The sequence below is a fragment of the Piliocolobus tephrosceles genome, chromosome 9, assembly GCF_002776525.5.
Source record: "Piliocolobus tephrosceles isolate RC106 chromosome 9, ASM277652v3, whole genome shotgun sequence".
Lineage (NCBI taxonomy): Eukaryota > Metazoa > Chordata > Mammalia > Primates > Cercopithecidae > Piliocolobus > Piliocolobus tephrosceles.
In genome coordinates this window covers 68,535,753-68,560,850 of record NC_045442.1, presented here as the reverse complement: position 1 = coordinate 68,560,850, position 25,098 = coordinate 68,535,753, and the positions used below count along the sequence as shown (strand labels likewise).

Below are 25,098 nucleotides of genomic sequence, written 5' to 3'. Positions count from 1 at the left end.
GAGTTTGCAGTGAGCCAAGATTGCACATTGCACTCCAGCCAGGGTGTCAGCGAGACTCCATCTCAAAAAAAAAAAAAAAGTAATACTCATTTCAGATATTGGAAAATGTTTAAGTATGTTTGTTTGGAACAACTTGGGTACATGAATCTACTAATCAACTGCAAATTGTATGAAATCTAAATACAGATCATTTTTCTGATGAAAATTTAGCAAATGCTGTAAATATAAACTAGGTACCAGATTTTGGAGACTTAGTTAAAGAAAATGTAAAATACCTAATTCATATTTTTATATTGATTCGTGTTTAATGACACCATTTTTATGTCAGCTTTTTATTTTTTATTTTTTTAATTTTTTTCTTGAGACGGAGTTTCGCTCTTGTTGCCCTGGCTGGAGTGCAATGGTACGATCTTGGCTCACTGCAACCTCCGCCTCCCGGGTTCAAGTGATTCTCCTGCCTCAGCCTTCCTGAGTAGCTGGGATTACAGGCATGCAACACCACGCCTGGCTAATTTTGTATTTTTAGTAGAGATGGGATTTCTCCATGTTGGTCAGGCTGGTCTCGAACTCCGGACCTCAGATGATCTGCCTGCCTTGGCCTCCCAAAGTGCTGGGATGACAGGCATGAGCCACCAGGCCTGGCCTTTTATGTCAGATTAAATAAAATATGTTATTAAAGTTAATTTCACTTGATTCTATAATTTAGTAAGGCTAATGGAAAATTTTAAATTACTTATATAGCTCTTATTATAGCTCCTTTTTTTTTTTTTTTTTGAGACAGAGTCTCGCTCTATCCCCCATGCTGGAGTGCAGTGGCGTGATCTCAGCTCACTGCAACCTCCACCTCCCGGATTCAAGTGATTCTCGTGCCTCAGCCTCCCGAGTAGCTGGGATTACAGGTGCCTGCTACCACGCCGAGCTAATTTTTGTATTTTTGGTAGAGACGGGGTTTCACCATGTTGGCCAGGCTGGTCTTGAACTGCCGACCTCAGTGATCTGCATGCCCTGGCCTCCCAAAGTGCTGGGATTACAGGCATGAGTCACCGCACCCAGCCTCGTATTATATTTCTATTGGACACTGCTAGCCCAGAGGTTAAATGTGGAGGTTCGCTGGCTGTGGTGGCTCATGCCTGTAATGCCAGCACTTTGGGAGGCTGAGGCGGACGGATCACCTTAGGTCAGGAGTTCAAGACCAGCCTGGCCAATATGGTGAAACCCCGTCTCTAATAAAAATACAAAAAAAAAAAAAATTAGCCGGATGTGGTGGTGTGCACCCGTAGTCCCAGCTACTCAGGAGGCTGAGGCAGGAGAATTGCTTGAACCTGGGATGTGGAGGTTGCAGTGAGCCAAGATCGGGCCACTGCACTCCAGCCTAGGCAAGAAGGCGAGACTTCGTCTTAAAAAAAAAAAGTGGAGGTTCAAATTCTGTCTCTGTGCGTCCTTGAGCAACTTCACAAACCACTCTTGGCCTCAGTTTCCTGACCTATAAAACAGGTAGCACCTCTCCCATAGAGTTGCTCAGAGGAATAAATCAGAGGATTGCTTGAACCCAAGAGTTTGAGACCAGCCTGGGCAACAAAGTGAGATTCCCATCTCTACGAATAACAATAAGAACAATAAAATATTTAGCTAGGCGTGGTGGTGCATGCCTGTGGTCCCAGTTGTTCAGGAGGCTGAAGTGGGAGGATCGCTTGAGCCTGGGAGGTTGAGGCCACAGTGAGCCGTGTTTGTGCCACTGCACTACAGCCTGGGTGACAGAGCAAGAAAAAATAAAAACAAACAAACAAAAATGATTGAGTTAGCTATGTGCCAGGCCCTTGGGATTTGGTGGAGAACAAGCCCAGCAATACATCTGCTCTCATGGAACTCCCATCCTATAGAAAGGAGGTGGCCACTGAACAAAGACACAGGCTAACTTCTGGTGCTGATGAGGGCTGTGGAGAAAATGAAATGTGCAGCTGTGCTAGAGGATGGCTGCTTTCGCAGGGGAGGCGAGGGCATGCTGTCTTGTGGAGCAGGGACAGTGAGCTAAATCTGATCCTCTAGTAGCTGGCCAGGGGATGCTCTGAGGGAAGAGCGTTCCCTGCAGTGGGACGGGCCAGTGCAGAGGCCACAGCAGCAGCCCCTGCAATGGCTGTCTGTCTTCTGTATTCCACAATCAGCTTCACCATACTTTCCATTTCTTGGATCCACCTCTCTACTGGCCACTGCACTGTCCCTTCATGCATGACAACCTTTCTAAAGCTGGTCCACGTTATTTTCTTCCTTGTCTGTTCTTTTTTTTTTTTTTTTTTCCTGAGATGGAGTCTTGCTCTGTCACCTAGGCTGGAGTGCAGTGATGCTATCTGGGCTCACTGCAACCTCTGCCTCTCGGTTTCAAGTGATTCTCCTGCCTCAGCCTCCCAAGCAGCCGGGATTACAGGCATGTGCCACTATGCCTAGCTAATTTTTTGTATTTTTAGTAGAGACAGGGTTTCACCGTGTTGGCCAGGTTGGTCTTGAACTCCTGACCTCAGGTGATCCACCCGCCTTGGCCTCCCAAAGTGCTAGGATTACAAATGTGAGCCACTGTGCCCGGCCCCTCATCTGTCATGCACTCTCCTGTCTGCCTAGCAAGTCTCCTCCCTCCTTTGCCCCTCCAACTCTGGTCCCTTATTCTAGGAAGTTGCCCCTGGTGGTTCCTATTTCCCCTGGTCTCTCTCTGGGGTTCTTGTAGACTGAATACTTGATTCAGTACCATCCTGCCTCCAACCCCACTTTGTCTTTCTAGATCAGTTGTGGCTCCTCAACAAACTGGCCCCTTTCCTAGGGCAAGAACCAGAACATTCCTCCTACCACTGAGTTGAGCCATTCGATAATACCTACGGATTGCCAGAGCTCGGCTCTGGGGAAACCTAGAAGCACGTCTGCCCAGCAGAATGGAAAATCCCCCAATGGGGGAAGGGCCGTGGAAATTTCTTAACGTTCTCCTTCCAGATTTGGACATGCCCCAGAAAGCAGTCAAGCATTTGCTCAGTGACCTGCAAGAAGGCTCTGTTCTTCCCACCCTGAGCCCCGTGCCCCGCCCCAGGCTTGAACCCAGGGAGGGCGACTGGGCGGCGCTGGAGGAAAATAGCAGCAGTGGCGGCTGGCAGCTGAGCTTTGCCTCAAAGAATCTCTCTTAGTGTCATCCAGTCCCATCCCCTCAGTTCAAAGATGAAGAAACAAGGTCAGTGGAAAAATCAGGCAAAACCACAAGTCTCCCCGTTCCCAGTCCAAGCTCCCTCTGTTGCCCCCTCTTGCTCGATTTCCTTATCTGCAAAATGGGAATAATAATAGTAGTAGCTATTTTGTAGTCGGTGATAGGTTAAGTGAGTTGAAGATGCAAAATATTCCATAAATATGGGCTATTTATCCTCTCGAGTCCTGAGCCTGAACTTTCTTGCAGCCCCATGGTACAATGTGCAGCTCTCAACCCTCTCCTCTGACTTCCTAGAACATCCTTGAATACTAGAAATCCAGAGCTCTCATCTGGGACCTCACCACTTACCACCTTGTGGGAGTGGGTGCAGCAGGACTTGCCTGTTGAGGTATTTGGAGTGGAACTGGGGTGTAGTGGGATATGAAAGTGCTTGGAAGTATTGTGCACTGGTGGTGGGAATGTAAAATGGTGCAACCACTATGGAAAATAGTATGGCAGTTTCTCAAAAGATGAAAAATCAAATTACCATATGATCCAACAATTCTACTTCTGAGTCTACACTTAAAGAAGTGACAGCAGGGACTTGATGAGATAACTATATACCCACATTCATAGCAGCACTCTTCACAATAGCCAAAGGATGGGAGCAACCCAGGTGTCTGTGACAGATGAATGGATAAGCAAAATGTGGTGTGTGCATACAACAGAGTACTATGCAGACCGAAAAAGGAATAGAATGATGTCACATGCTACAACATGTATGAACCATAAGGATATTATGCAAAGTGAAATAGGTCAGTCACAAAATGACAAATACTACCTAGCGGTCGGGTACGGTGGCTCACACCTGTAATCCTAGCCCTTTGGGAGGCCAAGGTGGGTGAATCACAAGGTCAGGAGTTCGAGACCAGCCTGGCCAACATAGTGAAATCCCACCTCTACTAAAAAAATACAAAAATTAGCTGGGCATGGTGGCATGTGCCTGTAATCTCAGCTACTTGGGAGGCTGAGGCAGAATTTGCTTGAACCCGGGAGGCAGAGGTTGCGGTGAGCCAAGATCACGCCACTGCACTCCAGTCTAGGCAACAGAGCAAGACACCGTCTCAAAACAAACAAAAAAAAAAGGACATGGCCAGATGTGGTGGATCACGCCTGTAATCCCAGCACTTTGGGAGGCCGAGGCTAGTGGATCACCTGAGGTTAGGAATTCAAGACTGGCCTGACCAACATGGTGAATCCTCTTCTCTACTACAAAATACAAAAATTAGCTGGGTGTGGTGGTATGCGCCTGTAATCCCAGCTACTCAGGAAGCTGAGGCAGGAGAATTGCTTGAACCTGGGAGGCAGAGGTTGTGGGGAGATTCCGCCATTGCACTCCAGCCTGGGCAACAAGAACGAAACTCCATCTCAAAAAATGAAAAATAAAATAAAATAAAAAAGACAAATACTACATAGTTCCACTTATATGATGTACCTAGAGGAGTCAGATTTCTAGAGACAGAAAGTAGAATGGTGGTTGCCACGGGAGGAAGAAATAGGTTGTTTAATGGGTATAGAGTTTCAATTGTAGAAGAGGGAAAATGTTCTGGAGATTGGTTGTACAATGGTGTGAATATACTTAACACCTACTAAATCATATGCTCAAAATGGTTCAGATGGCAAAATTTTTATTATGTGTATTTTACCACAATAGTAATAATAATAATAATAATAATAATAATAATAATAATAATAATAAAGTGCTTGGGTCGGGCACGGTGGCTAGCATGGTGTGGTGGCAGATGCCTGTAATCCCAGCTACTTGGGAGGCTGAAGCAGGAGAATCACTTGAACCCGGGAGGCAGAGGGTGCAGTGAGTAGAGATCGTGCCACTGCATTCCAACCTGGGAGACAAGAATGAAACTCTGTCTCAAAAAGAATCATAATAATAATTACAACAACAACAACAATAAAGTGCTTGGAAAGTAGTCCAAATGGGCCTCTCCAGGAGATGTTGGACTTGATCTGTCATGGTCTTTTTCATCCTTCCTGCCTTCCACAGGTGTTCTTTTAGCATTTTCTATAAGCCAGGCACAAGGCTAGGCACACAAAAACTGACATTCTATCGGCCAAGACAGACAATAAATAAAATTTGAGCCAAAGTAATCATAGCTTCTCTTTGCTTTCCTTTTCTTAGTGAAATTTTACCATATTTACACTAAAGGAAACCAAATTATGAGGCCATAATTTACTTTTTAAACTTTCAGAGCTTTCTTTTTTCTTTTTTTTCTTTTTTGAGACAGAGTTTCGCTCTTGTTGCCGGGGCTGCAGTGCAATGGCCCCATCTCGGCTCACTGCAACCTCTGCCTCCCGGATTCCAGCGATTCTCCTGTCTCAGCCTCCCGAGTAGCTGTGATTACATTCACGTGCCACCATGCCCGGTTAATTTCTGTATTTTTGGTAGAGGTGGGGATTCATCATATTGGTCAGGCTGGTCTCAAACTCCTAAACTCAGGTGATCCACCCACCTCGGCCTCCCAAAATGCTAGGATTACAGGCATGAGCCACTGTGCCTGGCTCAGAGCTTACTTTATATGCTTTTTTGGGAGTGTTAAATTTTTTTTTAATTGAGGTATAATTTGCATGTAGCAAAATGCACCCTTTTTTAGATGTACAATTCCATGAATTTTGACGCGTGTATTTAAAAAAACTCTATTGATATAATTTACATATAACAAATTTCAATGGATTTTAGTATGTTCAGACTTCTGCATCCATCACCACAATCAGTTTTAGAATATTTTCATCACCCCCAAAAAGTAACTTGAGACCCATGAGCCATCACCCACTCTTTTCCTCAAACTCCCAGCCCTAGGCAACCACTAACCTACTTTGTCTCTATGGATTTTCGTATTCTGGACATTTCATATCAATGGAATCATACAATATGTCATCTTTCATCTAGTCTAATGTTTTGGAAGCTCATACATGTTGTAGCATGTATCAGAACTGCCAAATAATGTTCCGTCGTGTGGCTATGCTGCACTTTGTTTTGTCTATTGATGGACACTTTTTGGCTATTATGAATAATACTGCTATGAACATTTGTGTACAAGTTTTTTTGTGTAGACATACATTTTCTTTTTTTTTTTTTTGAGGCGGAGTCTTGCTCTGACGCCCGGACTGGAGTGCAGTGGCCGGATCTCAGCTCACTGCAAGCTCTGCCTCCCGGGTTTACGCCATTCTCCTGCCTCAGCCTCCCGAGTAGCTGAGACTACAGGCGCCCGCCACCTCGCCCAGCTAGTTTTTGTATTTTTAGTAGAGACGGGGTTTCACCGTGTTAGCCAGGATGGTCTCGATCTCCTGACCTCGTGATCCGCCCGTCTCGGCCTCCCAAAGTGCTGGGATTACAGGCTTGAGCCACCGTGCCCGGCCTTAGACATACATTTTCATTTATCTTGAATGTATACCTAGAAGTGAAATTGCTAGGTTCTATGGTAACTCTATGGTTAGCATTTTGAGGAACTGCCAAACTTTTTTTTTTTTTTTTGAGACAGAGTCTTGCTCTGTCACCTAGGCTGGAGTGTAATGGCAAGATCCCAGCTAACTGCAGCCTCCAGCTCCCTGCAACTTCCACCTACCAGGTTCAAGCGATTCTCCTGCCTCAGCTTCCCGAGTAGCTGGGATTACAGGCGCCTGCCACCACGCCTGGCTAATTTTTGTATTCGTATTAGAGATGGGGTTGCACCATGCTGGCCAGACTGGTCTCAAACTCCCAACCTCAGGCGATCTACCTGCCTCGGCCTCCCAAAGTGCTGGGATCACAGGCATAAGCCACCGTGCCTGGCCGCCAAACTGTTTTTCAAAGTGGCTGCACCTGGCTGGTGCAGTGGCTCACGCCTGTAATCCCAGCACTTTGGGAGGCCGAGGTGGGCAGATCATCTGAGGTCGGGAGTTTGAGACCAACCTGGCCAACACGGTGAAACCCCATCTCTACTAAAAATACGAAAATTAGCCAGACATAGTGGCTCACACCTGTAGTCCCAGCCACTCGGGAGGCTGAGGCAGGAGAACCGCTTGAACCCGGGAGGCGGAGGTTGCAGTGAGCTGAGATCGCGCCACTGCACTCCAGCTTGGGAGACAGTCTCAAAAAAAAAAAAAAAAAAGTTCAAAGTGGCTGCACCAATTTACATTCCCTCCAGCAATGTGTAAGGGTTCCAGTTTCCCTGCATCATCACTAACACTTGCTGTCCTCTGATTATTCCCATTCTGGTGTGTTGTGGTACCTCAGGGTAGTGTTGATCTTCATTTTCCTAATGACCAGTAGTGTTGAATATCTTTTCACGAATGGCTGTTGTTGGGCACTTCCATATGTTCTTTGGAAAATGTCTATTCAGATATTCAGATCCTTTGCTCATTGTTTAATTAAACTATAAGAGTTTCTTATGCATTCTAGATGTAAATCACTTATCAAACAAATGATTTGCAAATATTTTCTTCCAGTCTGTGGGTTGTCTTTTCAATTTCATTCTTTTTTTTTTTTTTTTTTGGCCCCCTGTGGTTGGTATTTCAGTCTTTTCACTTTCTTGATGGTGTCCTTTGAAGTACAATTGTTTTTAATTTTCATAAAATTCAATTTGTCAGTCTTCTTTCTTATCATTTGTACTTTTGGAATCTTATCTAAGAAACAATTGCCAGGCCAGCGCAGTGGCTCACGCCTGTAATCCCAGCACTTTGGGAGCCCGAGGTGGGTGGATCATGAGGTCAAGAGATTGAGACCATCCTGGCTAACATGGTGAAACCCTGTTTCTACTGAAAATACAAAAATTAGCTGGGTGTGGTGGTGCGCGTCTATAATCCCAGCTACCCAGGAGTCTGAGGCAGGAGAATTGCTTGAACCTGAAAGGTGGAGGTTGCAGTGAGCCAAGATAGTGTCACTCCACTCCAGCCTGGTGACAGAGCAAGACTCCATCTAAAATAATAATAATAAAAATAATTGCCTAATCTGAGATCATGAAGATTTATTCCTAGATGTCTTCTAAGAGTTTTATAGTTTAGCTCTTCCATTTAGACTTACGATTCATTTTCCACTTTGAGTTAATTTTTGTGTATAGATATAATTTTTATTTTATTTTTATTTTTTAGGGACTAGGTCTCCCTATGTTGCCCAGACTGGCCTTGAACTTCTGGGCTCACGCAATCGTCTTGCCTCAGCCTCCTGAGTAGCTAGGCCTACAGGCACATACCGCATACCCAGCTATGTATATATACTTTTTAAAAAATCAGGTTGGCCGGGCGCGGTGGCTCAAGCCTGTAATCCCAGCACTTTGGGAGGCCAAGACGGGCGGATCACGAGGTCAGGAGATTGAGACCATCTTGGCTAACCCGGTGAAACCACGTCTCTACTAAAAAAAAAAATACAAAAAACTAACCGGGTGAGGTGGTGGGCGCCTGTAGTCCCAGCTACTCAGGAGGCTGAGGCAGGAGAACGACGCAAACCCGGGAAGCAGAGCTTGCAGTGAGCTGAGATCCGGCCACTGCACTCCAGCCTGGGCGACAGAGCGAGACTCCATCTCAAAAAATATAAAAAATTTAAAAAATATAAAAAATCAGGTTTATTGATGCATAATTTACATTTAAAAATTTTATTTTTGGCCTGGTGCAGTGACTCACACCTGTAATCCCAGCATGTTGGGAGGCTGAGGTGGGTGAATCACAAGGTCAGTAGTTCAAGACCATCCTGACCAACATGGAGAAACCTTGTCTCTACTAAAAATACAAAAATTAGCCAAGCGTGGTGGCACATGCCTATAATCCCAGCTACTCAGGAGACTGAGGCAGGAGAACTCCTTGAACCTGGGAGGCGGAGGTTGCAGTGAGCCGAGATTGCCCCACTGCACCCCAGCCTGGGTGACAGAATGAGACTCTGTCTCAAAAAAAAAAAAAGAAAGAAAAAGAAATCTCAAAAATTAGCCGGGCATGGCAGTATATACCTGTAATCCCAGCTACGCAGGAGACTGAGGCAGGGGAATCACTGAACCCAGGAGGTAGAGTTTGTGGTGAGCCAAGATTGCGCCACTGTACTCCAGCCTGAGCAACAAGAGTGAAACTCTGTCTCCAAAAAAAAACCATATATATACATTTTTGGCCGGGCACAGTGGCTCATACCTATAATCCCAGCACTTTGGGAGGCTGAGGTGGGCAGATCACTTGAGGTCAGGAGTTCGAGACCAGCCTGGCCAACATGGTGAAACCTCTTCTCTACTAGAAGTACAAAAATTAGCCCAGTGTGGTGGGGGGCACCTGTAGTCCCACCTACTAGAGAGACTGAGACAGGAGAAATCGCTTGAACATGGGAGGCAAAGGTTACAGTGAGCCGAGATGGCGCCACTGCACTCCAGCTTGGGCAACAGAGTGAGACTCTGTCTCAAAAAAAAAACACAAAAGTTATTTTTTTCTTGAGATAGGGTCTCTGTCACTCAGGCTAGAGTGCAGTGACACAACCTCAACCTCCCTAGGTTCAAGCAGTCCTCCCACCTCAGCCTCCCAAGTAGCTGTGTGTATAGGTGTATACCACCATGCCCAGCTGAGTTTTGTATTTTTTGTAGAGACAGGGTTTCACCATGTTGGCCACCTCTGCCCATCTCAACCTCCCAAAGTGCTGAGCGACCATACCCAGCCCATTCAGTAAAATTAGTCAATTTAAAGTATACAGTTCAATTAGTTTCATTTTATATAATTACATATCTTATATACTTTAAAGGTTTTTCCTAGCTCACACTTGTAGCACTTTGGAAGGCTGAGGGGGGCGGATCACGAAGTCAGGAGTTCGAAACGAGACTGGCCAACACAGTGAAACTCCGTCTTTACTAAAAAATACAAAAATTAGCTGGGCGTGGTGGCAGGCGCCTGTAATCCCAGCTACTTGGGAGGCTGAGGCAGGAGAATTGTTTAAACTGAGGAGGTGAGGTTGCACTAAGCCAAGATCGCACCACTGTACTCCAGCCTGGGTAACAGAGCTAGACTGTCTCGAAAAAAAACGTTTTTCCTGGGAAATTAGGGATAGGGAGATTTGAGTGTAAGCCCATTTTCTCTTCTCCTTATGCCCCATGTTTTACTTATTAAAAGTATGTGTGATTATGTGGGTGTGTGTGATTACGTGTGTGTATGTGTGTGTGTGAGATAACTTTTTTTTTTTGAGATGGAGTTTCACTCTTGTCATCTGGGCTAGAGTGCAATGGCGCCATCTCGGCTGGCTGCAACCTCTGCCTCCTGGGTTCAAGCGATTCTCGTGCCTCAGCCTCCCGAGTAGCTGGGATTACAGGTGCCCACGACCACACCCAGATAATTTTTTGTATTTTTAATAGAGACAGGGTTTCACCATGTTGGCCAGGCTGGTCTCAAACTCCTGACCTCAGACGATCCACCTGCCTTAGCCTCCTAAAGTGCTGGGATCACAGGTATGAGCCTCTGCGCCCGGCCAAAAGAACATTTTGATAACAGCTTCTTAAGGGTTCCTACTTACTTTGGCTTTCTCTTGCAGCCCACATGGACCTATTTATACAGTATATAGGTTGAATGAATAAATGAGTGGCCGAGTGAATGCAGCCCACCAACCTCTACATTCAGAGCCACCAGCTCCATGTGGCCACAGGCTGCATATGCTGCCCCAGAAGTTTCCATAAAGCTGCCCATGGCTGGGATCAAGATGGAGGCTCTTCAGCTGGGCCCCTGCATGGGCACGTCTAGGGTTAATAGTTTTCTCTCTAATTTGTGATTCCTTCATAAAAAGCCCTTCCATTTCGGGATAATTACAGAGTCCTGTAATGGTCTATTAATTGGGCCTGGTTTTTGTGCCCACGTTTCCTCAGCTTCCTCTGGGGTGCCCCAGCAGTACTTGGCTTCCTCCAGCAGCCAAAGTAGGATGTGGCTGACCCAGGCTGCACCTGAGCTGGGAAACTGGTAGGGCTTGTGGGGGTTGAACGGAAGGCCCCAGAGGTAGGAGACCACACACTGCTCATCTTAGTCCTGCAGATCCCTCACTGAGCTCCTCTGCCCCTTGGCATTTCCTCCTGATCCATGAAGTGGAATTAAAGGAATTTTTTTTTTTTTTTTAACGGAGTCTCGCTCTTGCCCAGTGGCGTGATCTTGGCTCACTGCCACCTCTGTCTCCTGGGTTCAGATGATTCTCCTTCCTCAGCCTCCTGAGTACCTGGCACACACCATCATGGCCTGGCAAATTGTTCTGGTTTTAGTAGAGATAGGGTTTCACCATGTTGGTCAGGCTGGTCTCAAACTCCTGACCTGAGGTGATCCACCTATCTCAGCCTCCCAAAGTGCTGGGATTACAGGCATGAGCCACCACGCCCGGCCTAAAGGAATCTTATATGTAATGCTTAATATGTACCAGAATTAGAATAATGCAACTTAGAAGTATAGCTGTCTGAACACATCCCCCCTGCGTGGAGAGTTTGTTTTTCTTTCTTTTCTTTTCTTTTTTTTTTGTGACGGAGTCTTGCTGTGTCTCCCGGGCTGGAGTGCAGCGGTGCGATCTCAGCTCACTGTAACCTCCACCTCTGAGTTGAAGCGATTCTCCTGCCTCAGCCCCTCAAATAGCTGGGTTCACATGCATGTGTCACCACACCCAGTCAATTTTTGTATTTTTAGTAGAGACAGGATTTCACCATGTTGGCTAGGCTGGTCTCGAATTCCTGAGCTCAATTGATCCACCCGCCTCGGCCTCCTAAAGTGCTGGGATTACAGGCGTGAGCCACCGAGCCCAGCCTTTTTGTTTGGTTTTTGTTTTTTTGGTTTTTTTGAGACGGAGTCTTGCTCTGTCTCCCAGGCTGGAGTGAGATCTGGGCTCACTACAACCTCCGCCTCCCGGGTTCACGCGATTCTCCTGCCTCAGTCTCCCAAAGTGCTAGGATTACAGGCGTCCACCACCACGCCCAGCCTTGTTTTTCTTTTGAATTCGTTAAGGTTGTATGTTGACATGGCTGTTAAAAATTTATTGATTGATTTGTTTGTTTGTTTAATTAGAGGGGTCTCACTGTGTTGCTCAGGCTGGTCTTGAACTCTGGGGCTCAAGTGATCCTCCCACCTTGGCCTTCCAAAGTGCTGGGATTACAGGCATGAGCCACCGGCACCCAGCCATTGTGGCTGTTAAGATGGTAACTTTGAAAAGCTGTTAGAGGAACTTAAGACCAGAGGGAGCAGGAATCAAAGGGTGGTCCCTATTAAAGGCACTTGCTGTGCAGCCAGCCCTGCCATGCTCAGGCTGCCATCTCTATCCAGTCATGGGTGTCTTATCTATCCGGTCATAAGACCCATAAGGGGCCTTAGTAATGTTGTTATATATATCATTTCCTCACTGTCATTCCCACTTTACAGATAAGGAAACTGAAGCTTAGAGAGGTAAAGTGACTTGCCCCAGGTCATTGGCTAGGAAATGGTTGAACTGGGATTTGAATCCAGATTTCACTAATGCAAGTGGCTTTAGCCACTAATGACACTACCTCCCTTCCATGACCTTAGCCTTTAATATTCCTCTAAACTAGGCGGTAGGCTAATGAAAAAAAAAACAAAAAACAAAAAGCAACAACAACTCTTTCTAACCCTGCCCTCCTCTCCTTGTAGCCTGAAAGTCTGAGGCTGGTGAGGGAATCTTATGTCCCCTGAGCTTAGAGAGAGGGCATGACCCAAGGCTCAGACAGCCAATGCTTAATTAACCACTGTGTGCCAGACCTGAGGAGAACCTAGGGGTGTTCTATAGAGCTAGGGGGATGCAAAACAAGTGCATACAATGAGATCATTGTATGCCATGTTTTCACACTGCAATTGTGAAAGATGCGGGGAGGGGAGGCAGAAAAGCCATAAAAAGGCTGAAACTTGCTCTAGGCCTTAAAGAAAGGACAGGGCTTGCCAGCAAAACACAGGAACCATATCCTTGGTGGAAGGCACTAGAATAAGCAGAGTCTGGGGCTAGAGAAAAGGGCAGTCCAGACTGACTTGCCCCAATTGAGGGGAATGGTAGGAGGTAAGCCTCAGTAGGGAGTATAGGGCCCAACACTGAATGTCCTAAAAGGCCAGCAGTGGAATCTGGCAATAGGGAACCATTGCAGGTTCTAAAGCATTGACCCAATGAGGTGGAAAATAGGAATAAGAGAGGGAATCCTGTATAAAGGGAGGTGATCAGTGCACATTTTCCAGGCCAAATAGGGCAGTCTTTTTCCTTTCCCCTTTCCTTTTTTTTTCTTTCCTTCCTTTCTTTCTTTATCAGATAGGGTCTCACTAAATAGGACAATTTCTGAAAGCATTTACCAAAGTTGATTTTTTTTTTTTTTTGAGACGGAGTCTTGCTCTGTCACCCAGGCTGGAGTGCAGTGGCCGGATCTCAGCTCACTGCAAGCTCCGCCTCCCGGGTTCACGCCATAGTTCAGCCTCCCGAGTAGCTGGGACTACAGACGCCCGCCACCGAGCCTGGCTAGTTTTTTGTATTTTTTAGTAGAGACGGGGTTTCACCATGTTAGCCAGGATGGTCTCGATCTCCTGACCTCGTGATCCACCCGTCTCGGCCTCCCAAAGTGCTGGGATTACAGGCGTGAGCCACCACGCCCGGCCAAAGTTGATTTTATGTGTAGGTCTTTATAAGCTTTCTTAGCTTTCCGGTTTAACAACAAATAAGCCTGCCCCATTTTCTCTTAGGGAGTCCAGTACCTGGAGCAAAGCTCCCTGCCACATCTTAGGAGACCTCAGGACCCAGAACTGTCTTGGGCCTCAGCAAACCTCTTCCCTTTCACCCAGACTCAAGCTACAGGGCTCCCACTTGCAGACCCTTCTGTCCTGCTGCAGGAGGATTTTCAGGCCCTGTGAGAATGAGGAAAACCAGTTCGGCTGTGGGAGAAGGTATCTCAGCTGAGCTAGCTTGGGAACCCAAGCTTTGATTTGGCCTCAGTCTGACTGTCTAAGAAAAGGTGCGGTGCTGGGCTCAGCTGCATCCTTGGCTTGGAAAGGGGCTAATGCTGACCAACGCATCACTTCAGAGTAGAGTCTGTCTACTCTGAAGACAGACAGTTGTTTCCTTGCTTCTCTTTTGAGACTAGGGAGGCAGGGTCATGAGCATTGGCACAGATCTCAGTTCCTGGGAAAGTGCCCTTCAGACTTAGCCCAGGTGTCAAGCTTGCTTCACTCTCAGCCCTGAATCTCAAGAGGCTGGCAGTGGACAAAGTCAGCCCTTATCCAAGAAGATGACCATTCCAGGGCTTGGGCCTCCATTTACTAATTTGTAAAGCATTACAAAGCCCTGCCGTCCCACCCACCCCTCACAGGATGGCTATTAGGAGTATGTGCTAAGAAAATAGATGTGAGGGCTTTCCTAACACTGCTCTGGGCATCTTCACTGTTCTCACCATCCATTTCCAAATGCACTTCCAACCCAAGTTTATTCATTTCAGGGACCAAGTCATTCAGTTCTACCAAAGGGAGGTGGGTCTTCCAAGTCATCGTAAAGTTTAGGACCCTCCATTGGAATCTCTGATGTAAATGCAGATTTCTGGGGCCCTGGCCCAGATGCACTGAGAATCTCCAGGAGGGCCCATGTGATCTGATTACACACACTCAAATGGAAGAACCACTGTTTTACAGCCTTGAGCAAACAAGGCCTGTCTGGGACCAGGAAGAGAAACAAGGGAGATAAGAACTCTCCAAAGGCCAGTTGGTGTGGGTGGATGTAGTCCCAGGGAAGAAGGGGGAAAGGCCTTGGACTTCATCTGGCCCAACGCCAATTTGCCAATTTCTCTGATAAGGAACTTAGGACCCGGAGTGCACAATGAATCTTTTGTTTTGTTTTTAGAGACAGGGTCTTGCTGTCACCCAGGCTGCAGCCTTGAACTCCTGGACTCAAGCAATCCTCTGGCTTCAGCATCCCAAGTGACTGGGACAACAGGTGCATAAAGGGCATCTGGGTGACCCAAGGCATCGTTAAAATAGGCCTGCTATCTCCTTGCTCTCTAAGCCATTAGCACTCCTTCCCTCACCTGTGTGTGTGCGGGGAGTTCTGCACCCGCCTGGTCCAGACTTCCTTCCAGTGGCAGCTCACACCCCTCTTGGTTCCTTGTCCAGTGAGAGGCATGACCTAAGTAGCCTTTTTCAAACTCCCCCTCTTAGCCTTTTCATATCCAGAGATAAGATTTGTAATTTTCATGATGGCAGAACAACTGTGATTTTTTCTCCCACAAAGAAAAAAGGTATTTTCTAGTTCTTTCACTGTTTTTTTTTTTTTTTTTTTTTTTTTTGAGACGGAGTCTTGCTCTGTCGCCCTGGCTGGAGTGCAGTGGCGGGATCTCAGCTCACTGCAAGCTCCGCCTCCCGGGTTTACGCCATTCTCCTGCCTCGGCCCCCGGAGCAGCTGGGACTACAGGCGCCCGCCACCTCTCCCGGCTAGTTTTTTGTATTTTTTTAGTAGAGACGGGGTTTCACCATGTTAGCCAGGATGGTCTCGATCTCCTGACCTCGTGATCCGCCCATCTCAGCCTCCCAAAGTGCTGGGATTACAGGCTTGAGCCACCGCGCCCGGCCACTGTTTGTAAAAGACCTTGGGCTCAGTGGGCCCTCCTGTCTGGGCCTTCTAACTTGGGCAGCCAGGTAAGTTCTCCCTCTGGAGACTCTGGCATGGTGGGAGGTCTGACTCACCCCCTACCTTCAGGGGATTCCAGTGTTCTCCTGGTAGCTTCAGCCAGCACAGAGCCAAGGGTTCTTGGCACAGATGGCACACGGTACACATACCTCTGTCACCAGGCTGGCAGGCAGTCCCGGAAAGGGACGGAGGGACACACAGGTGAACCCCAGGGCCTGATGAGACCTGCCTTTCACTAGCACCCATCTCCCTCCTTTTCACTTCATGGCACTGATGAGAGAGACTCAACCGTTTTAACAAACATGTTTATTAGAAAAGTAAAAAATATTGCATAGGTCTTAATACTTGAACATCAAGTGTATTCATGAACAGTGAGTATCTTATCTTCATGTAAACAGTTCTAGATGGAAGACCCAGATGGCACTCCTCCCAGGGAGGGGTTCCAGCCCCCACCCTCTCGGCCCCTCCCTCCCAGCTCAACTCCACAGCACACGGTGGGGGAAGGGTTGGGGGAAGGGTTGAACGCAGCTCCCAGGTGTATTTTTTCAAGTGTCAAAGATCCCAAGTGATCCCTGACACCCACCCCTTCCTACTCTTACATTCATGCGTCTGTAAGATAGCTGCCTACAACAGGTCAGTAGTGATGCTCCGATCAGAAAGACAAAAGATACAAAACAAACGAACAACACACTTGGTCCCTTCAGACCAGTAAGATACACAGACCACCTCCACGACCTCCCCCCCTCCCTCCAGCTGCTCTGAGGAGCACGTGCCCTTTCACCCTGGGCCAGGCCGAGGCCTGAGCAGCCCAGCTGCTCTCTGGCTGTCACACCACTGTTAACTGTCAGTAACAAAAATAATAAGGTACATGCTACACACACATCCAGCTGGAAGCCTTGTTGGCCCCTAAGCCTTTGTTTCATGCTACAGTACTGAGGGGTATGTGTCCCCAGTGCACAGCCACCTGCACACAACTCAATGAGCTTCCTGGGAAACACTGTTCCCCCACCTCCACCTTAGGTGGCTGCCTCAGTTTTCCAACCACAGGAATCAGTCCCTCAGCTCCTGCCTCTAGTCTCCACCCCAAAAGTTCAGCTGTCTCTGCCTTGGGGGGCACTGTCAGCCCCCGCAGGTTGAAGTTCAACACTCCTCAATGAGCAGCTGTTCCGAGCTGTACAGCTTCTTCTTGATGACTCGAAAGCCAGTGCTCAGAGTCAGGGACTGGCTGAAGCCAGGGAGGAAGGGAGAGTTGGCGGAGCTAAACAGCCCCTGGATCTTGGGCCAGAGTCGTGAGTCCAGGCGCAGCACGAGGGTCAGCTGGAAAGTGGGCACCAGGCTGGGATCGAGTGCCAGCTGGCCCACGCTGTGGCAGCTCTTGCCCTGCTCCACGCAGACGTCCAGCAGCGCCCCCCGCAGGCCGCACGGCTCGCTGTAGGCCAGGCGTAGTAGTTCTTTGCCCACCTGGCTCACCAGCTGGCCAGGCATCAGCAGGCGCGCAGGGCGCCGCGAGCCCAGACGAGCCTGGGCCAGGCTCTCCTGCAGCAGCTGCATCAGGTTGGCACACAGGTGTTCATCCTCAGGGTCACTGAGCAGCTCGAAGTCGGGCAACGACACTCCATCTAGGTAAGCCGAGTCTGGAAAGGAGAGCACACAGGAAGGGGTATTAGAGCGGCTTCAAAAGGAAATGCACAGGCGGGGGAGGTGCTGTTTCCTTAAGAAACCAACGCTCCGTCCCACTTCGTGCCTCAGTTTCCGCCTCACTCACCTTATACTCCAATTCCCCCTGCCCCCAAGCAATCTGGGTCCCGATGGGATAGAAAGCCAAGGTGGTTCTGACCCCTTCCAACACCAGGGCTTCCCCACCTTCCCGGCCCCTCGAGTCGCGTCGGCACCCGCCCACCGCTCACCTTCCTCCGGCCCGAAGCCGCTGTTGCTGCTGTCCAGGGACTCGCAGTCCGAGCTCTCCAGGCTCGTAGAGCGGTCAAACCCCTCCTCTCGGGCCGCCGACCCCCAGGCTGAGCGCGGCGGCCGATCTGGGGTGGGAGTTCCGGACAAGGACGAGGGCGAAGAGGTGGTGGACGACGACGACGAGAAGCGGTCCCAAAGGCTAGGCATGGTGAGGACAGACGCCAGGGCGTTTGCTGATGAGCACAGAGTGCCGGAGCGTAGAAGCCGCTGTAAGACAAGAGGGTCACCTACCAGGCGTCAGTCTGGGGACCAGACCAGACCAGACCGCGAGCTCTAGGACCCACACACAGAAGGGACACTCACCAGCTAGCGCGGTCAGCGAGAACTGCTAAGACAAGTGCGTCCTGCCGCTTGAATGGGTGTGCGAACCGGTGCCAACCACCGAGAGCTGCCCAGACCTGTCCCTGCTCCACACTCGCACCTCCCCCTTGGCCTGCTGCTCCCTAGCACCAGCGCGGAGCAGCCTATAAGGACTAGCGCGGCAAGGCCACGCCTTCTCTGCTCCACGACCCAATCCAGACCCGGGAGTGTGGCCCGCCTTGGCCAATGGACTCCGGGCGCACGTAAGCAACGTTCTCTCCTGCCCGGTGACAGCGGCCGGGCCCCGCCTCCATTGAGCCCCAGAACGCTCGCAGCCGAACCCCGACCCACCGCCACGCCCCCTTTCTGGAAAGGATCCGCGGCGGCTGCAGCTGCCAAGGTCCCCGAGGGCGCTCGCGGCAGGGGAGGATCAAGGAAAGACTTGTTTATTATAGGGTTGCATTGCTGGGGGAGGGGACAGCCCGTGACCAGGCTAGGAAGAGAGGCAGGGAAGCGTGAGGGGGCAGCGGGCAAGGAAAATGGTTGCCTCCAGCGTCTTGGATCCTAAAGCTTCGGGCACAACTGGGAACACACGGGGGGAATGCCTGTGGAACGGCGGCGCGGGAGCAGACGTTAGCCCGGCCTGCCCTCGCGCCCTTACCCCCTCTATTCCTGCTATGCAAAGGATCGGGATATGGGGGTGGGGTCCACAGACTGGGCAGCTCCAGGCACCATGCTGCCCCTTCCCTAAGGCCCCACCTGCCCATCCTAGCGTTACTCTACAGCCCCAGAACATAGGTTAATGGGGATCCCTGCCTCCAAAACCCTATCCGCTTCCACCTTCTAACTGCTCCCAAGGAGAAGGCTTCAGGAGAGTGGTTAGAGGAGTGTGGATGGGCCTGGGTTCATAGCGCCCAGTGCAGGGATGGAAACGAGGATCCACAGCAGTGGGACTCACAGACCCATCCTCCCGGCGGACTGCAGGCTGCGAGGCCGGGCCTCCCTGCCCGGGCGCCCCCCGGGTCCTAGCGCCCAGCCCTCGCATAGCGCTTTGTGTGAAAGACCCAGACGGTTGCATCAGGACCGAGGACCGAGATCTCTGGAAATGCCAGGGAGTGCAATGGCCATCCCCTGTTTCGTCATTCAGGCGGGGCCGCAGGAAATCTGGCCTGGCAGCAGTGCTCGGAGGCTAACAGTGGTTGCCGAGGTGGGTGGAGGTTGGGACGGACTCGACCTTTATTGCTCTAAAGGTTTATCAGTCTGGGACACGGGGACCCTGATGGAAGAGGGAGCCAAACTTACATCAGACGCCCAGGGCCCCCGGGGCGAGCAAGGAACCTAACCAGATAGGCGGGCCTTGCCTCGGGTCAGGCTTGCTTTCGCGTGACAAATGACACTTGCAGGAGATGTCAGGCCACTGCCCTCCTCAACCTCCATCCCCACCCCAACTTAAAAAGAAAAGAGAAAAAGTTGTCACTTGGGCCAAAACTTAGAACCTGAAAGAACCAGAATCCAAGCCCTGCACCCTACTCTCATTTTACAGGTGGGAGACCCACTTATGGAGACAAATTTATGGATAAAAAAAGAAATTAGGGGATCCAGGAGACATCTTAAAGACAGCTGCAGAATGGAATAGTTTGTGAGCCACTGGGACTTTCACGGCCTTCTCTTCCCATTCTTCAAGCTGTGTCACTTGTTGGAGCCTTAAAGACACCAGATTGCTTAACAATGGGGATATAAAAATTAAAAATAATAAATAAAAAGACACTGGATCAAGGCGACTAGATGAAGTTCTTGGAGGGCTGGAGTAGATGACATGCTCTTCTTTTTTTTTTTTTTTTTTTTTTTTGAGATGGTGGTCTCACTCTCTCGCCTAGGCTGAAGTGCAGTGGTGTGATCTTGGCTCACTGCAAACTCTGCCTCCAAACTCCGCCGTCTAGGTTCATGCTATTGTTCTTCCTTAGCCTCCCAAGTAGCTGGAACTACAGGCTCCTACCACCATGTTCAGCTAATTTTTTGTATTTTTAGTAGAGACAGCATTTCACTATGTTGGCCAGGCTGGTCTCAAACTTCTGACCTCAGGTGATCTACCAGCCTTGGCCTCCCAAAGTGCTGGGATTACAGCCGTGAGCCACCTGGCCTTTTTTTTTTTTTTTTTTTTGACAGGAAAAAAAAATTCAGGAAAATGTGGAACACTGACCTAAAGAAAGTACAGGCTTTTTTTTTTTTTTTTGTAGATATTCATAAGGAAAATAATCCAGGTTTGGTTTGGGAAGGTCAGTTTATTAGGAATCGTTTATTCATTCAACAAACACCATCAAGACTGCCCAACAGTGTTCCAAGCACCTTTTTTTTCATTCACTGTCTCCTTCTGTTAATAAAACAACTTGTCTCAAATGGGAAGGGCTGGTTAATGCGCACTGAATAATTTTGTTTCTTTTCAAAAGAAATCTATTAGTGTTATTTTCTCACTGTGTTTCTAAAAGGCAATTAAAAAAATAAAATAAAATAAAGGAAGGCAGTCCTGTTGTTGGAAGTGTTTCCTAAAGTAGGAGGGAGTGGGTTCCAGGGTAAAGTCTCCAGCAAGGAGGCCTGGCAGAGGCCTGGGGGAGTTGGGGGTGGTCACTGTCTTCCCCTTCCCCTGTGACACCCGCTAAAACCCCTGATAGAGACAAGGCCTGTCTGCCAGGAGAATCTTTGGATCTAAAAGGTAGGGGGGAAAGGGGGAGTTCTTAACTGCTAGCCTCTCCGGGGAGCCAGAGTGCAGGGCTTTGGTCCATCCTGTCCTGAGGTGGCGGGTAGAATCCCTTCCATCTGGCTGGAGCTGGAAAGACTTTGTAACCATCCTCCCTATACCAAACACCCCCTCACCCCACAACTCTGCAAATGGAGCCCTTTTGGGCAGGAGGAAGCTCCATCTCCTGGCCTCAGACCTCATTGGAGCTCTCACAGAACCTAGAAACCTTGCATTTGGTGTCCACCCGCCCGCTCCTCCTCCCCTCAGGGCAAGGTGGGCTTAGCTAGACATGCTTCCACCAGCAGCCTTGTCCACCCAACTCTGGCATCCCTTCCTCCTGGAAGCCTTCCCTAGCACCCCCATCCCAACACTCCATCCCTTAGGTGCCTTCCTCAGAGCATCCTTCCAGCCTGTGTGTATCTTTGTTATTAATAATTCTTTCCACTTTGGTCTTCCCGCTAGACAGTAAGCTACTTGAGGATGGCGTTCTACTCATCCTAACTTCAAGTAGCCAGCACTGTGCCCAGTACACAGAAAAGGCTCAGCAAATGTTCCTTGGATAAATACATGAATGAATGGATGAATGAATGGCTGGATGAGGCAAGAACGTGGCTTCTCTGGCTGTGGTGGCTCACACCTTTAACCCACGCACTTTGGAGGTGAGAGGATTACTCGCAGCCAGGAGTTTAGGACCAGCCTAGACAACACAGTAAGACCCCGTATCTACAAAAAATTTAAAAATTAGCCAGGTGCAGTGGCTTATGCCTGTAATCCCAGCACTTTGGGAGGCCAAGGCGGGCGGATCACAAGGTCAGTAGTTAGAGACCAGCCTGGCTAACATGGTGAAACCCTGTCTTACCGAGCACCGTGGCTCAGGCCTGCAACCCCAGCACTGTGGGAGGCTGAGGCGGGCGGATCACATGAGCTCAGGAGTTTAAGACCACCCTGGGCAACATGGTGAAACCCCATCTCTACTAAAATACAAAAAGTTGGCCAGGCGCGGTGGTTCACATCTGTAATCCCAGCATTTTGGGAGACCAAGGCAGGCAGATCACAAGGTCAAGAGATTGAGACCATCCTGGCCAACATGGTGAAAACTCCATTTCTACTAAAAATACAAAAATTAGCTGGGTGTGGTGTTGGGTGCCTGTAGTCCTAGCTACTCAGGAGGCTGAGGGAGGAAAATTGCTTGAACCCAGAAGGGGGAGGTTGCAGTGAGCCAAGATTGCACCACTGCACTCAAGCTTTGGCTACAGAGTGACACTCCATCTAAAAAAAAAAAAAAAAAATTGAAGAAGAAAAGGAAAAGAAAAACCCTGTCTCTACTAAAAATACAAAAATTAGCCAAGTGTGTTGGTGCGGTGGGGGGCGGAGGTTGCAGTGAGCTGATGTTGCACCACTGCACTCCAGCCTGGGTGACAGAGTGAGACTCCACCTCAAAAAAAAAAAAGAAACATTCATGGGCGGGTGAGGTGGCTCATGCCTGTAATCTCAGCACTTTGGGAGGCCAAGGCAGGTGGATCACCTGAGGTCAGGAATTCAAGACCAGCCTGGCCAACATGGCGAAACTCCATCTCTACTAAAAATACAAAAAAATTACCTGGGCGTGGTGGCGTGTGCCTGTAGTCCCAGCTACTTGGGAGGCTGAGGCAGGAGAATCACTTGAACCTGGAAGGCGGAGTTTGCAGTGAGCCGTGATCTCGCCACTGCACTCGAATCTGGGTGACAGCGAGACTCCACCTCAAAAAAATAAATAAATAAAAAATAAAAATTAACTGGGCACGGCAGCACACATCTTTAGTCCCAGGTACTCAGGAGGCTGAGGTAGGAGAAACGCTGGAGCCTGGCCAGGGTTACAGTGAGCTATGATGGTACCACTGCACTACAGCTTGGGTGACATAGTCAGACAAAAACAAAAAGCACATGGCTTTCCCCAGAATTGCAGACACCTGCATCTAAATTCCCAGGATCTAGTGGGGCCTATGGGGTGCCTTCAAGAGGACCTTTCCATCCTCTTTCTGGCAAGTGCTGCCAAGAGCCTTGGATAGCTCTGACCATTTCCCTTCCTCCTCAGCTGGGGTCCGGGAATGGGGCTTCTAAACCAATCCAGTTCTTCCTCTGGAATATAGTCAGCGACCGACTCCAGGAAACTGGGGAGAGAGGTGACACCTTGCAGAGGGCTGATCTGTTGTAGGGAATCTTTTTTTTCTTTTTTTTTTTTTTTGAGACAGAGTTTCGCTGTTTCGCTCTTGTTGCCCAGGCTGGAGTGCAATGGCACGATCTCGGCTCACTGCAACCTCCGCCTCCTGGGTTCAAGTGATTCTCCTGCCTCAACCTCCCAAGTAGCTGGGATTACAGGCATGCACCACCATACCTGGCTAATTTTTTTTTTTTGAGACGGACAGAGTCTTGCTCTGTCGCCCGGGCTGGAGTGCAGTGGCCGGATCTCACCTCACTGCAAGCTCCGCCTCCCGGGTTTACGCCATTCTCCTGCCTCAGCCTCCAGAGTAGCTGGGACTACAGGCGCCCACCACCTCGCCTGGCTAGTTTTTTTGTATTTTTAGTAGAGACGGGGTTTCACCGTGTTAGCCAGGATGGTCTTGATCTCCTGACCTCGTGATCCGCCCGTCTCGGCCTCCCAAAGTGCTGGGATTACAGGCTTGAGCCACCGCGCCCGGCCAATTTTGTGTTTTTAGTAGAGACAGGGTTTCTCCATGTTGGTCAACCTGGTCTCGAACTCCCGACCTCCAGTGATCTGCCTGCCTTGCTGCCTTGGTTTCCCAAAGCGTTGGGATTACAGGCGTGAACCACTGCACCTGGCTTTTTTTTTTTTTTTTTTTTTTGAAACAGACTTTCGCTCTTGTTGCCCAGGTCTCAGCCTCCTGAGTAGCTGGGATTACAGGTGTGCGCCACCATGCTTGGCTCATTTTGTATTTTTAGTAGAGACAGGGTTTCACCATGTTGGTCGTGCTGGTCTCGAACTCCTGACCTCAGGTGATCTGCCCACCTTGGCCTCCCAAAGTGCTGGGATTAACACTACAAAAAACAAAAAAGTAAAAAAAAAAAAAAAAAAATTATCCAGATGTGGTGGCCCACACCTGTGGTCTTAGCTACTCAGGAGGCTGAGGTGGGAGGATCACTTCAACCCAGGAGGTGGAGGCTGCAGTGAGCCGTGATCACGCTACTGCCTTACAGCCTAGGCGACAGAGTGAGTCCCTGTCTCAAAAAAGAAAGAAAGAAAGAAAGAGAGAGAGAGAAAGAGAGAAAGAGAGAAAGAGAGGAGGGGGGGAAGGAGGGAGGGAGGCGAAGGAAGGAAGGAAAATTAACCATTTCAAAGTGAACGGTTCAGTGGTATTTAGTACATTCACAATGTTGTGCAACCACTACCTCTATCTGGTTCCAAAACACCTTCCTAACTCCCATGGAGGTCCTTTACCTATCAAGCAGTCATTCCCCTCAGAATGCTTTGAAGTTGAACTGTTCCCTTGTTGGCAGAAGTAGGGCTGGGTGTGGTGGCTCATGCCTATAATCCTAGCACTTTGGGAGGACAATGTGGGAGGATTGCTTGAGGCCAAGAGTTCAAGACCAACCTGGCCACACATAATGAGACCCCCATCTCTATTTTTTTTTTTAATTAAAAAAAGAAGAAGAAGAAGCAGGGCTGCCTCTTTGCACAACTTCAGAGGATGCTGCTACCATTAGAGTCTGCATGAACACATGTCTTCTGGAGAGTAGAGCTCCAGGGAGCAATCATCACATAGACACAACGTGCAACATGGCAGCCGCAAGACAACCCTGGTGGGGAGACTGGCCAATCTCTGAGCAAGAATGGGCTGGTGTCATGTCCCAGATGACTCAGGCCTCTGGAGTTGGTGATCAGGCCCCATGTCCCAGTGTCTGTGGCCAGGGCCCTGACCATGCAGAAACCCTGTCTCTTCCAGGGTTGCGCTCTATTCCCAAGGGACTTGCAGCAACCTGCAATTTAAAGTCAATGAGCACTCACTCCCAGCCACCTGCCCCTCCTTTTCAGGCGGTTCTGTCCCGACTACCAGTTCCTACGGCTTCGGTCTGGCAAGTCACCCCAGTCAGGTTTAGGAAGTTGAACCAGATCTTGGGGTGGGGGTGTGATTCCAAGAACCCCAGAATTCAGGATGGAAACCCCTGGAGGCCAGCCAGCTCGCTCGCATGTCTCTGCTTGGGGCACCTCTGTAGCCCTTTGGACATTTCTCATTGCGGCTGGTGGAAGTGGCTGGTGGAGGAGCCCATGGGTGGGGGCAGTAAGCAGAGGGTGGAGTG

The 25,098-nt window shown here is 49.2% G+C and overlaps 1 protein-coding gene across 2 annotated transcripts; it reads right to left on the bottom strand.

Moving 5' to 3' along the window:
• Window positions 1-16,087: 16,087 nt before the first annotated feature.
• DDIT4 (DNA damage inducible transcript 4) lies at window positions 16,088-18,719 on the bottom strand. Of its 2 annotated transcripts, none has more exons than XM_023204986.1 (3): window positions 18,069-18,719; window positions 17,705-17,972; window positions 16,088-17,431 (listed from the first exon to the last, which is right to left on the bottom strand). In XM_023204986.1, the coding sequence occupies exons 2-3, from the start codon at window positions 17,910-17,912 to the stop codon at window positions 16,938-16,940; spliced, it is 702 nt and encodes a 233-aa protein (XP_023060754.1). In that variant the 5' UTR covers window positions 17,913-17,972; window positions 18,069-18,719; the 3' UTR covers window positions 16,088-16,937. The 2 variants fall into 2 exon arrangements, with proteins under 2 accessions (XP_023060754.1, XP_023060755.1); XM_023204987.1 differs by having other exon boundaries at window positions 17,705-17,992; window positions 18,069-18,213.
• Window positions 18,720-25,098: the final 6,379 nt, after the last annotated feature.

What these genes read in the sequence shown, in the direction of transcription:
- DDIT4 (XM_023204986.1), bottom strand. Translation starts at nt 17,912, where the DNA reads ATGCCTAGCCTTTGGGACCGCTTCTCGTCGTCGTCGTCCACCACCTCT. An exon ending in CGGCTTCGGGCCGGAGGAAG is followed by an intron (nt 17,432 to 17,704) that starts GTGAGCGGTGGG and finishes TCTCCTTTCCAG; the next exon opens with ACTCGGCTTACCTAGATGGA.